Here is a 14157-nt window from a genome sequence, read left to right on the forward strand (position 1 = left end):
AACCCTATGGTCCCTCTCCCCGCCCCCACCCTTCCCTCCTCCCTCCCTCCCCGAGTCCCCGAATCCCCCGTCCCTCCTCGATTGTCCCCATGTCCCCTGAAGAAGCCATCCTCATAAATAGGCATGCGACAGCTGACAAAAGAAGGGGACGTCCAGCGAGGATACCGTCTCGCTTTACACAAAGCTAATGACTGAATGAAGACCCGCAGAGACACAAAGAGGCTTCCTTGGAGACACGAGGCTGCTTTCTCTCTTTCGCCTTCCTTTCCTTTTCGGCTTCCTTCTTTCTCCTCTGTCCCGCTTTCCTTCCTTCCTTCTGTCTCTCTCTCTCTCTCTCTCCTCCTCATCTCAATTCAATTTCAGTTCCACGGGGCTTTATTGGCATGAGAAAACAATAAGTTTGCATTGGCAAAGCAAATATGATGCAAACTAAACAAAATAAATCAACACAAATAGTTACTCTAATAGCACTTTGAGAGCCGCCATCTATATAGTGGTCATGTCTAGGTACCTCAGAGCCATCATTCACATGTCAACTGTATATGAGCCCCGCTTCCGTGTGTGTCACATGCTTCACAGAGACGAAACCGAAAGCACATTGTAGTCTTACAGCTGGCGATGTTGTTTATCTTTCGTCAGAAACGGTAATATATCGGCCGTGCTGGGGTGCGCGCGCATTTCGCCTTGTGTCTGGAGCGACACTGAATGTATTATTTATCACAACGGAGTAACCTCACATCTCGGAGGACAGTCAAGACAGGCCAATTAGAGGCAGGCGAGCGTTACCATGTCTATGCTCTGACGCAAAATAGATTAACGCGTCTCTACCTCCTCTTGCTCCTCTCTCTTTGCCTCCCCTTCCTCTCCACCTCCTTTCTCCCCACCTCCTTGTGGCCCTTCTTTATGTCCCTCTCTTCCTCCTCTATCCACCACCTCTCCCTCTCTTTTCCCTCTCCCCCTCTCCCCCTCTCCCTCTCTCTCTCTCTCTCTCTCTCTCTCTCTCTCTCTCTCTCTCTCTCTCTCTCCTCCTCCTCTTCTGTGTGCGTCTATAGCACAACGTTGCTTAATAGTCTACCTGTTCCCAGGACACTAACATACTGCAGACAATAAGTCCCCTGTCTGAGCCAGCCCAGAACCAACTCCATCTCCAGCCATGCAAGGAAATCCCCTAGGGGAATGCCACGCAGCGTGCACTGCACTGTGTGCACGTGCGTCTATTTGTGCCACAGAGTGCTGGAAGAAGCTACCGATACCACGAAATATCGTCGCAGACCGCGGCAGGAACCTCCTATTTCCATAATTCTTTGACCATTATTTATTTATTTCCTGTAAATTAACACTCTACTTGAACACACTACATCGTCCCACAGGATCGGCAGATCGGCAAGCCTCGAGACGCAGTGCAAATCGTCACGTATATATATATAAAAAAGAGGAAGTAATGGCCTGGGCCGTGGCTCAGCGGTCCAGGCATCTTGGCCGGTAGCCCGAGTCTGGCAGTGTGCCGCGGGTTCGACTCCAGATCCCGACGGCCTTTACAGCATGTCACTCCCCCCATCTCTCTCCCCCATTTCCTGTCAGCCTACTGTCTGTCCCTCTATATCAAATATAAAATAAAGGCGAAAAAAACAAGAAAAAAAACAAGAGTAAATAATATATATTTTACAGTAGACATACATACATATTTTACTCAAGTAGCCTACAATGAGTAAATGCACTTCATTACTTTTCACCACAGACGTGTGCGTGTACGTGTTTGGGTACAATCCCCCTCCCCTGTCTGCCCCCCATGAGAAATCTACCTTATTTCCATTTCCATTTGAGCTGCTCTGCATTTAGGTGATGCTCTGCATTCAGACTGGAGCTCTCCCTCATTGGGTTGAGCAATTGATCTGAACCTCCACAGAGGCATTGATCATTAGCATTATGAAGACGTTTTTTCAACGTTTCCCAAATTTGAGCTGTTTATTACCGTTTTTGTCAACTCTGCGATACACTGTCTTGATGTAGTGTTTGAGTGATTTGGAGAGCATCTATGTTTTGTTCTGTGTCGACATGTTTAATGTATTGTTTTGTCTATGTACTGTATTCATTGTGTTGTGCCCGAGGACCCCCTCTAAAACGAGATGATACATCTCAAGGGGCTATCCTCTAAGGAAATAACATTTCAATATATATATATATATACTGTCTAAGAAGAGTTCCTGAGTTCTTGTGCATGCCGTTTCAGAGTTACAGCAAACAGCTGGCCTGTTCTACAGGACTCTTTCATTGGAGCCGTGTCCACACAGCGCATTTTATGGGCAGAGGAGCATAGCTGAAATAACATAACCCATTCTGAACGGGCACCCATTTTGGTGTCGGCATCATGTTATGCTTTAGCTATTGAAAAATAGCAGATCTACAAGCTCATAGCGCGCCACCGAGTGGCGCGCTACGAGCTTGTAGGTCTGCTATTTTTGAAAAATCGAAGAGCGACTGACATTTCTAGAATCTGATCTCAGGTCAGAATGGGTTCATCAGACCAGTGTGTGTCCGGCGGAAACCTCGTATGAATCTGATCTCAGGTCAGAATGGGATAAACATAGACGTCTCTCATCAGGTACATGACCCGGTTATTACACACAGAAAGGCTCAAGTGAGCAGCCTCCTCTCCAAAACGTAAACTAAGCATATTCTGTACACAGGCGTCCTCAAGGGGTCTACGGAACCCCATGCCTTATGCATTGTATTGTTTTATTGTATTATGTGCACCTTAGTTATGATTCTGAATGTACATATACCGGTAGCCTTCTTACTGCCAGTATAGTCTGCCAAAACTGCCAGCAATTTTGTTTGCGTTTTTTTACTATAATCTTTCAAGACCCACAGAACATTTCTCTCCATGACTATATGCAAACACCAAACATCCCAAAAGAAAGACAAAATTATCCACCCTCATCGGGGGAAAAATGTGTGTCACCGCAATACTCCATTCTTTAGTTATTGGCATTTGAATTTAGCTTGTTTTCAACCAAAAACTCTGTCTCGAAACAGAAAGCAGAGACATATTTACGATATGTCGCCAATGGCAGTCTGTGCCTTGGATTGAAATGACGAATAGAGGGTAAATGGTGCATTTATATAGTGCCTTTATCCAAGGCGCTTTACAGAGATTGTGCATTACATTCACCCATTCACACACACATTCATACACCGATGGCAGCGGAAACCATGCAAGGCACCAACTACAGTAGCACATCTTTTTGAAACGTCTATGGAAAAAATGAATGGGAAATTCTCTTCTGGTGCCCTCGTAGTTCTGAAAAGGGGCTGCGACGCTCTATGCCGGGGGGGCTGGCTATTTAGAGCGGGGGCTAATGAATATTGGTTTACATAGACCTGTACGTGCCCGTTGGCCACCGGCCTACATGGCAAGGATGCAACTTGGGAACCTTATAATACCCGTTGTCTTAGCACCCATTTTTAACTATCTGCCTGTGTCCCTTTTGTGCCCATACTGAATATGGAGATCTCTATCTGCCTTTCTGCCTGTGTCTGAAGCAAACTGACTGTTAAAAGTGGAATGGTTAAGTAATCAATTGGCATGCAGGTGTGGGGTTGCCATGGCAATCAATTGGCTGAGGCGGGGGGACTTGGGCTCATTAGGTCCACTGGCAGAGCCTGACCAGAGCCTTTTGTGGTCTTTCTGGACATCGGTGCATGCCACCGACTCAAGGCCGGGCACTGCACTCCCTGTGGTGCAGTGGTGTGGAACGCGTGTGTCAAAAGTCGGTGGGGCAAATGGTTCTCGAGCTATGTGGATTACAACCAACCACACACACACACACACACACACACACACACACACACACACACACACACACACACACACACACACACAGAGAGAGAGAGACGTGGCGCATTTATAGTTAGATAGAAGTCAATCAATTGGGTTTAAGGGGCTTAGGGGGGCTAAGCCTCCATTAGAGGAGGCTGGACTTGTAGTCCAGGAAGGAAGTGAGACAACATTTTCAAGACAAATTTTGGTCATGAACATGGCTAATGACTAAAACATAAAAAAAACACATACGGTATTACACACATAAAAACAACAGGATAGTGTTTCTTGTGTCATAAATATCAATATCTGGTTGCAAAAGGGGCGAAGTGGCCCTTTGATGAAGTGGCCTCACGGTGCATGGACTGACTTAAAGGAGTAGTTCACCCAAATTAATGAATTATTTCTATCAATTTACACACCTCATGAAGCCCATGTATTAACATGTATTCATTCAATACATGTCCATGTATGTATTCACAGAAATGTTGTTTTTTTGTCACATTCCTGAGCCTATAATTATTACTAAACAAACATTAACCATTCAAGCTCTATCTATTGTACTCTGAGAAGATCTGCTATTTTCGCAAAAGATTTTGCAAGAGATTTTGTGTAGGCCTACAGTGAGTATATACAAATCTGAATCACTCATATCCAATGAAACCGATTCTGAAAATGTAGTATTTATAATGTACTTTATAATGTACTTGTACTCAAGTAACATCTTTAATACAGGACTTTGTATACTGTGGTCGCTACTTTTTTTTAATAAAATAAAATAGAAAAAGTGCCCTTCCGGGCACAGGTCTCCACCAGGTTATCCACAGATCCGTGCAGTTAGAGGTAAAAACACTTTTCGGCCAGTTATAGCGCCACCTTGAGGCTGAGTTGAAATTGTTCATGTGGCATTTCGTCCTCGGCCTAGTGGGAATGTGGGTGCACAATTTCACGGAAATCACGCGATGTGTTCATGATTTGCAGCATTTTGTTTGAAACTGAGCACTCCTGTGAACTTTGGAAGCCAATCTTAACCAATCAGGATGGAGTCTGATAAATCTGAAAGACCCGTTTCGTTGAATGGCTCTAGAGAGACTGTGTACCAATTTGCGTGATGTTTGGACAAAATCTGTAGGTGTACTGTGCAAAAACTTGTTTTGCACAAAGCGGCCTCCTGGTGGCGCTATAACAGGCCGTTCTGAAAAGTTTGGGGCAGAGGTTCATGGTTGGCATCCAGGGAGTGTGTGTGCAAAATATGGCATGGAAAAACTTGTTTTGCACAAAGCGGCCTCCTGGTGGCGCTATAACAGGCCGTTCTGGAAAGTTTGGGGCAGAGGTTCATGGTTGGCATCCAGGGAGTGTGTGTGCAAAATATGGCATCGACCGGGTTAACGGTGGCCGAGATTAGCTGTTCACGGACACACGGACACACGGACACACACACACGCGGACGGACGGAGTGCAAAACATACTCTCCCCACATGCCTTCGGCCTGGTGGAGACAAATATAAAATATAAAATAAAATAAATATAATTTTTATCCCACGATTTTGTAACCCATGCCATTTTTCACCCCTGTGTCAATTATCTAATGTGATCCTGGGCTCTACACACCCTCCACCAACCTAGTCCCCATATATGGGGGACAAGGGGAGAGCAACAGACTTGAACTCATGCTTCCTTCATGCCTGAGTGTCCAAGTTGCTCCTTTACACTTGACAGGGGGGAGTTTCCCTGGTTGGACGTAGCACGTGGAAGGAATGTTATTCCGACCAGTTCCTTTCCCCTCCATCAGGCGCCCCGGCTGGCCAGGGGAAGGCAGTTTAGAGACCAGGATTGCTGCATGTTTTTGTGAGGGTACCTACCCTAGGGGACACAGGGAGAACATGCAAACTCCACACAGAAAGGCCCTTTCGCCAACCCCGCCTTCGGGTATGGGCACTGATGACGCGGAGGAGGAAACACGCCGCCAGCACCCACAGCGCCCCGAGCGGGAATCGAACCCAGGACCTTCTAGCTGTGAGGCGACAGCACTACCAACTGTGCCACAGTTGCCCCCGCGGCCGCTACTTTCAATCTACCTACAATCATTAAAAGTCTGAGTACGCCACCGCTGTTCAACTGCTGACACGGGTGGCTGTGTGCCGTTGACATCCTTGTTCAGAATAAATGGATCACTTAAACGTTGAATGGTGCATTTATATATAATGCCTTTTATCTGGAGTGTATGCGTGCATGTGTGTGTGTGTGTGTGTGTGTGTGTTATATATCCATTCACATACACATACTCACAGCGACGGTGGAGGAAACCATACAAGGCACCAACCTGTGTCTTGTTTCACAATGAGTCACATGTCTGTACTGTACTGTACTGTACTGTACTGTACTGTACTGTACTGTACTGTAGTGTAGTGTACTGTACTGTACTGTACATACAGTCGGAAGAGGAATCCAGCATGGTCTCTCGTCCTCCCTCCAACAGCCACCGTCCTCCCAAAAGGCAACTAAGTGCCTAAAGTAATTAATCTGAGTATACTTCTTCCACCACTGTTTCCATAATAAGCCCCCTAGGAAAAAAAAACATCACACCCATGTGAACTGAGCGGTGCAGGCTGCGCGCGCGCGTGCGTGCGTGTGTGTGTACTGTACTCTCTACTGTATTGTGCTATTGTTATAGTTACAGTGGTCAGTGTGAAGCGCAAACAGCTGTACTGTAGCCCTTTAGGCTTTAGGTCACCCAGCGGTAATGCCGTACTCAAACAGACATAGGCCTACATACATACATACATACATGGAGACGTGTACGTACATACGTACACACGTACGTATGCACATGCACGTACGGAGACGTGTACGTACGTACGTACGTACGTATGTGCGCACACACGCATGGAGACAGACACACAAAGTCACTTAACGGAGGCGGTTGGCACCGATCCCAAAAAAAAGCATTTTTTGACACGGCGGGACAAACTTACTGGCCAGGAGCACGTTGACTGTCCGACTGGTCAGAGCCCCCAGGGCGCTGGCGCTCACGCAGCTATACGCTCCCTCCACGCTGCCGCCGCCGCCGCCGCCGTCCCCCTCCTCCTCCTCCTCCCGGAAGGTGGGCGTCGGCACCAGGAGGAGCGACCCGTTGGGCTGGTGCTGGAGGAAGCGGTGCCTAGTCTCCGCCCCGCCGTTGTTGTCGTTGATGTCGTCGTCGTCGCCGCCGCCGTCGTCCGGGGGGGGCAGGAGGAGGGGCCGGCCGTCCTGCAGCCAGGTGACGTTGAAGGGGGTGTCCGTGGCCCCCAGGTTGCACTCCAGCAGCAGCGGGGTCCCGGGCTCCAGCACGGCGTGGACGGGCCCCGCGCCGCAGCTCAGCTCCACCGACACGGGTTTCTCTGAAAAGAAGATGAGACGTTTCAGAAAAGTATAAAAATCCGCACTCTCAGTAGTAGTGTAAGAGTCTTGTATAATAATGCTGAGGATCAGCAGCATAGCAGCAGTCAAACCAGGACAAGAGCGTGGATTTTATTCTCTTATATAATATACGTTCTCTTTGAATCCGCACCCAGCACACGCCTGGACCCTTAAAGACTGTCTGAGTTGAGCGTGCCTTTTCCCCTGAAGTGAACGTGGCAGAAACCTCTCATCTCCCTATATTCTAACTTTTGATTTGAGTTTATTTTTATTTCATTTTTTATTTTTTGCATAAATTAACAAGCTCTGCATGAAAAGTGCCAGACCATTTGAAATTCAAGGGCGCACACATTGATATGCAGTAGGCCAGTCTCAAACATTGTCAAGTCTGACCCGTCAAACTGATACTGTATGTATTTGGCTGTGGACCAGCAGGACCACCAACTGAAAGGATTTTGTGTCATTGCAAAATCACATTCTTTCAAGATCCACCCCCCCCCCCCCCGCCAAAATAGCAGTTCTACAAGCTCACAACGCAATACACCATGATCCATGAAGCACTGTGAGCTTGTAGATCAGCGATTAAAAATAGCCAAATCAATATCAATTAGGGTTAAACCTGTTAAACTGACTGTGATGCTATAATATCAACTAATTTAGAGAGCAGCGGTTCGTTTCCCCAACCTTTTTGGCCATGTTAACTATAGGTAACGCACCCCCCCCCCCCCCACATGGAAATATAAATTGCATAAGCTAGTATATAGGGACATACATTTCCTATTTATCCACATGCACATATATGAACCTGAATATGGCTTATATATGCAGCATAGGCTATATTCTGCATTACTTGCCATATATTGGCATAATTATGTTGATATATTTAAAAAATACCCATAGCATCGCCATGACCCTTTGTGATAATGCTGGCCGTTGGCCGGAGGTTCCAGGGAGTAGACAGGTCCACAAGTATATTTCAGGCATTTTATTTACCTCCAAAGTGCAGTGACAATACAACAAGTTATAAAAAATACTGGCCAAAATATCATTCCAAAAATAGGAAACAAAATACACCTGCTGTCTAAACTTTAAGAAAACAACAGATCTTGAGAGACTGTTACAGGCTATTTATCCTTCAATGAGGTCCTGGCTTGCAGCTCTCCTTGATGTCTCTCCTAGCCTCAGGTAATACTGAACTGCCTCCACCTGCAGCAATCCTGCTTTTATACAGGTGGGGCAAACCATCCCCTAATCAGCAAGTGGCAATCAATTGACTCGACCACACGGCCAACTAAGGCCTACGAGTAATCTTCCACACTACTATGCTTTAGAGGAATATACACTCAAACATATTTCAAAGGCCCAATTCATTCACAGGGCCTAACATAAAGACCAAACATAATACACACAGGAACAATCCCCCCCCCCCCCCCCTCCTCCTCTACAGTACTTGGCACCCTCCAATCTAGAGAGGAGTGCCAGTACTGCAGAGGAGAGGAGAGGCAGGTGACAAGCATACAGTACCAATGCAACTTCAGTATCAATAAATACAAATAAACATTTTAAACTCTTTCAACCATTGTGTCTATATAGGGCACGGGCTGGCCTGGCCCGTGACACCCTTTTCGTGAAGCGCACCCCCTAGAAGGCGTGCGCGCACCACAAGGGGTGCACGCACCACAGTTTGGGAACCACTGAGCTAGAGCAGGGGTTTTCAACTGGTTTTGATCCAGGGACCACCATTCTGACTAGCAGCAGCCTGGGGACCACCACTATTGTGTCGGGTGGGTTCATCGTAGATCTACGATGGACCCACCCGACACAATAGTGGTGGGGCATTCATGCACCATGGGTTAAGATTGTTTTTGTTTCCTTCTTACTTGTTACTCACTAATCACACTATCACAGGCTACATTCATGAGCTGGACAAAAAAAACTATGTTTCAAAGTATTTTATTATCAAAAGTTTTACTAAAGTGTTTTTTACTTGTACTAAGCAGGACTCAAAATAAGTCTCAAAATAATAATCCATTTCAGTTAATCACCCAAACACTGAAGACACATTTGACACTTGGTGCATTTGACAGTCACAGTAGGTTTGTTTCTGACACCCCCCCCCCCTCACACACACACACACACACACACACACACACACACACACAGAAACAGAATATATATTTTTATCTTATTCTATTTTAATAATCTTCTCTTTATTTTAACCAACCTACAACCTGCACTACATTTTACTAGGGCCTTATACAGTACCTTTCTAACATACAGAGGGAACTGTTCATTGTGTACCGTCACTTTAAAAGCGTAATGTATACATCATCGTACGACGGTGTCACGCACCAAAAATAGCCAATCTACAAGCTCACACCGGGGCTCCACCGGGCGTGTTGTGCCTCCGTTGTGTGCGTCAAAAAACGAACCGGCCAACCCGGGGCAATTTTAATGCAGTCACGCAACGCAACACAACGGCAGCAACACAACGGCAGTGGAGCCACCCTTCATTGATTAAAACGGAAACATTCCCTGACGCGACGCTGACGGGCCCGGTGGAGCCCGCACCTGGTTGCATCGCGTTGTGAGCTTGTAGCTCTGCCTTTTCGGCAACGATAGACTGAGAAGTTGCACATTGAATAGTGAATACGTCACGTATTATGTGAGACTATTCAATCGATCCGCAGCAGATATTATAACTCTATGGCAGGGAGATTTGACTTTCCCAAACGTATTATTATGAATTGAATGAATAATTTATGGCAACGTCTTACCGTGCTTGCCTTGGGCAATACACTAGCAATGAAAAAAAATAAAAAAACATCTGTTCAAACCACCAGATATTTCTATTAATGTGAAAATGATGAATTAAAAATAGGCCAATTTGTTACCCAAACAAAAAAATTGGGATTGGTAGTCCAAGGGTTAACAAAAAAAAGGACGTCATCATAACGGTATCATGACGTCATTCGGCTTGCTGGGACCACATGGCATGAAATCAATTAACAGTCAATTAACTGACCTAAACCTTCAAAGGATGTCGTACAACATAATATAAGTTACATTTGTCATAATATTACATAATTATATTCAAAAGACCATTATATAGTAAGTAGCCTATTGTTCTTAATTTGGGGGTCCTTGACATGAAAAAGTTTTGAGAACCACTGTCCTATAGAAACCCCAAATCAAGTTGACAGACACTGAGTTTAGTTTGTACAAGTTGGTGGTAGGTAAATTAATGTCACAGACACAGCTCTACAGCTAAACGCACCACGGAAGTGGATGTACTTCATAAAGCCCTTTGAATTGAATTGAATCGTGTGTGTGTGTGTGTGTGTGTGTGCGTGCGTGCGTGTGTGTGTGTGTGCGTGCGTGCGTGCGTGTGTGCGTGCGTGCGTGCGTGCGTGCGTGTGTGTTTTGGTATCTGTGATGCATGCTGTGCTGAAAACTCCACCGTGCTTTGTGCGCAGAGCGAGCAAAGTAGTCTAAATTGAGTCTTCACAGTGCAGACACCAGAACAAAGCTGCTGAATAACAGCATCAACCACACACTGCTAATTATATTATGTAATCCTATAAACCACTGGAAAGTCCTTTCTTTTAAGAGAGAAGCTTCTTTTGTCCAGCGTGATTTCTTAAGGGTGTGAGGACGATAAATCCCCACTCAGTCTGTCATGCAGTAAGCTACACTTCCCTTCCTCTCACTTTCTTTTGCACTCACCTCGTTCCATTCCTCTGTCTGTCTGTCTGTCTGTCTGTCTGTCTGTCTGTCTGTCTCTCCAACACACTCTCCACACACGCACGACGGGCAGGCAGCTTTCCTTCAGATTCTCTCTGGCATTGGATTAATTAAATTAATGGGGGATTGGATATTTTCCTTGATTAAATGAGCCTCCCCCCTCCAACCCCACACTACAGCAGAGTTTGCTGATGTGGGTATATGCTTTGAAAGACTGTACGTGTCACAAACTCAAGCATGCACGTGTGCTCATCTACCAGACAGGCATACGCACGCATGCACGCACACAATTCACCTCTCTCTCACTCTCTGTCTCTGTCTCTCTCATTACGCAAACTGAAGGAAATCTGTCTGTCTGTCTGTCTGTCTGTAGTCTGTCTAGACAGACAGACAGACAGACAGACAGACAGACAGACAGACCCTGAGGATCATAAAGGACCCCACACACACCCAAAATGTTTTTTTTTCCATGCTGCTGCCCTCAGGGAAGAGGTACCAGAGTATCAAAGCCAAGCATACCGAAGAACAGTCTTCTCCCCATGCAGGCTGTAAGACTGCTTAACAAGCCTAAATGAACAATGAACATTTGTATGGTATTACGGCCTTGTAAACTTTAAAAAACTTTTTAGACCTAGTATCGTTATTTATTTACTGTTTGTATATATGTGTGTTGTGGAGCTTCACCCAACCTAGGTTTTTCCACAATGCACGTACATAAATAAATAAACATCTTGAATCTTGAATCACACTGAATGCTGACCGATTCTCAATAACGGAAGTTATGGATGCTAAGGGTATTGATTCATTCTGACTATACTTTTTCAAGGCCCACAGCAAACGTTGTCTTGAATAACACCACATACCCCAAAATAAGTTGTCTACTTTAATAACAATCTTACCATCTTCCGTTCTGGAGTTATTGCTCTTATACAATCTTTATATGTTGTCTAACAGTGCTGTTTTTGAACATAAAGCTGAGATAGGTCACAGACATTGACAGGCAAATATAAAATAATAAAAAGTCCTAGACATACTATACACCAAATGAAAGAACCGAATCTCTGCTTTCATGAAAATCACATTTATCCCATCTTCCGTTCATCAGTAATTGGCTTTGGAATTCAGCTTGAGCCTCCCACCAATAAAGGTGAGAGAGAACACATAATGCATGGAACAAGAGTTGTATAGGTCCATTTTAAATAAGGCCTATAGCGACATATACATGCTATATACCCTATGAAAGAACAGACTCTCAGCTTTCATAAGAAAAAATAATTACATTTATCCCATCTACCGTTCGCCAGTTATTGACAGCTATAAAAGGACTGAGGCAGAAAATCATTACTTACATAACTTTTATTTAGTTTTGGTCTGCAGGGCGGCTAGATGTATTGTCCGGGTGGGGACAAAAGTGATTGAAAGTAATCAATAAAAAGACGCAAATCACGTAAAACTACGGGGTCCGCATCGGCGTGTCTGGGATTCAGACACGTATTTTACGGGTCCCACATTCTGTGGTTTCAGTGGTTTCACTATATAGTGCGTGCATGGGTGTGATACAAAGCCAGAAGGCAAAGCTCTCTGTCTACTGAGCAATCTTCATTCCTACGAAGTGTGCGTGCATGGGTCATGACCGAAAGAATAAGGTTGCGAATACAAGCGGCCAAAATTAGTTTTCTCCGACTGGCATTTCCCTTAGAGATAGTGTGAGAAGTTCAGTCACGCGAGAGACTCAGTCGCGTGAATTTCGCTGCAATTTCGCCTGGAAAGTAGCCAGCTTAGGTGATTCGGGCATCTGGTTAGGATGCCTCTCGAGCGTCTCCCTAAGGAGCTCCTCGATACACATCCCACTGGGAGGAGACCCCCGGGGCAGACCAAGGCGCAGATGGAAGCATTACATCGATTCACTGGCCTTGGAACACCTCGGGATCCCCCAGGAGGAAGTTACTAATGTTGCTCTGGAGAGGAATGTCCGGAGCTCTCTGGTGGAGCTGTTGCCCCCGCGACCCGACGGGAACTGCCCATAGATCCGAAGTCCCGTTAGTCCGAACATGCACTGCTCCCGTGCTTGCGGTTAGGTTTAGGTTTGCTCCCGTGCTTGCGGTTAGGTTTAGGTTAGGGTTAGAGATAGGGATAGTAATTTCGGAACAATGAACCTTCTGACTAATGACACGGCACCGACCCGGCTACGGATAAGCGGTTGAAGATGGATAGATGGATGTAATAGACTGGCCTCCAAGTACTACAATAGCCTCGTTTACCAGACTACAACTAAATACAACGAGTACAACGGGTACACTGGCGGTTCAACAGGTACTATAACCGGTTGTGTTCCAAATTAACACTGTTCCCAACGAACGTCGTTCCCAACGGACATCATTCCCAATGGGTATCGACCTAGTGTCCCCACAAACGGGGACACTGCATTTTACCAGGGATTTTAATGGGTCTCCCACATGGGCTACCAACCATGTTTTTTTTATTATTTTTTATCCAAAGCACTTTACATAGATTGACAAATTGTCCATTACATTCATTCTCTCTCACACACACACACACACACACACACACACACACACACACACACACACACACACACACACACACACACACACACACACACACACACACACACACTGATGGCAGAGGAAACCATGCATGCAAGGCACCAACCTGCTCGTCGGGACCAATTAGGGGTCTTGCTCAAGGACACTTCCAACACTAACTCTGGGGGAGCCCGGGATCAAACAGGGAACCTCATGGTTCCCTTCCGGCCGCTCTAACGGCCACTCTACCGCTGAGCCACTGCCGCCCCTGGTGAGCCAACGTCTACTGCTCTGGGCCAAGACAGAAACCCTGCTTGGGTCATGCGAGATATTGCACGAGGAAATAATTAAAACGGTAGATATCCTACCTATACCCTAGCCTGGCTAATAAGCCAGACCGAATCAGCCGTTGGCAAAAAGACATTGCCTGCCGGCGGATTACGGTCTGGAGAGGCTCAATTGTACCGTACGCCCATTTCCTACACCAGAGAACTGGTGTGGCCAATCGGGACACGGTATGCAATATGGGCGGGCTTTGGTACAGTGACGTTCAATGCTTGAGACCTTTGACTGACAGTAGCTCTGACCAATTGCGTCAAAGAGAAAATGTTTGAACCCGCCCCCCAGGAAACAAGATCCATACACAGC

General features: G+C 45.9%; 1 protein-coding gene across 1 annotated transcript in view; it reads right to left on the reverse strand.

Annotated features, from left to right (window-relative positions):
• The window catches only part of igdcc4 (immunoglobulin superfamily, DCC subclass, member 4), a 153630-nt gene that overhangs the window by 97468 nt on the left and 42005 nt on the right, over positions 1-14157 (reverse strand). Inside the window, exon 2 of the mRNA XM_083760046.1 lies at positions 6796-7200. Within this exon, the coding sequence (XP_083616172.1) occupies positions 6796-7200 (405 nt within the window). The remainder of the gene's footprint in view (positions 1-6795; positions 7201-14157) is intronic.

The sequence above is a fragment of the Protomyctophum parallelum genome (genome assembly GCF_964188405.1).
Source record: "Protomyctophum parallelum genome assembly, chromosome: 2".
Taxonomy (NCBI): Eukaryota; Metazoa; Chordata; class Actinopteri; order Myctophiformes; family Myctophidae; genus Protomyctophum; species Protomyctophum parallelum.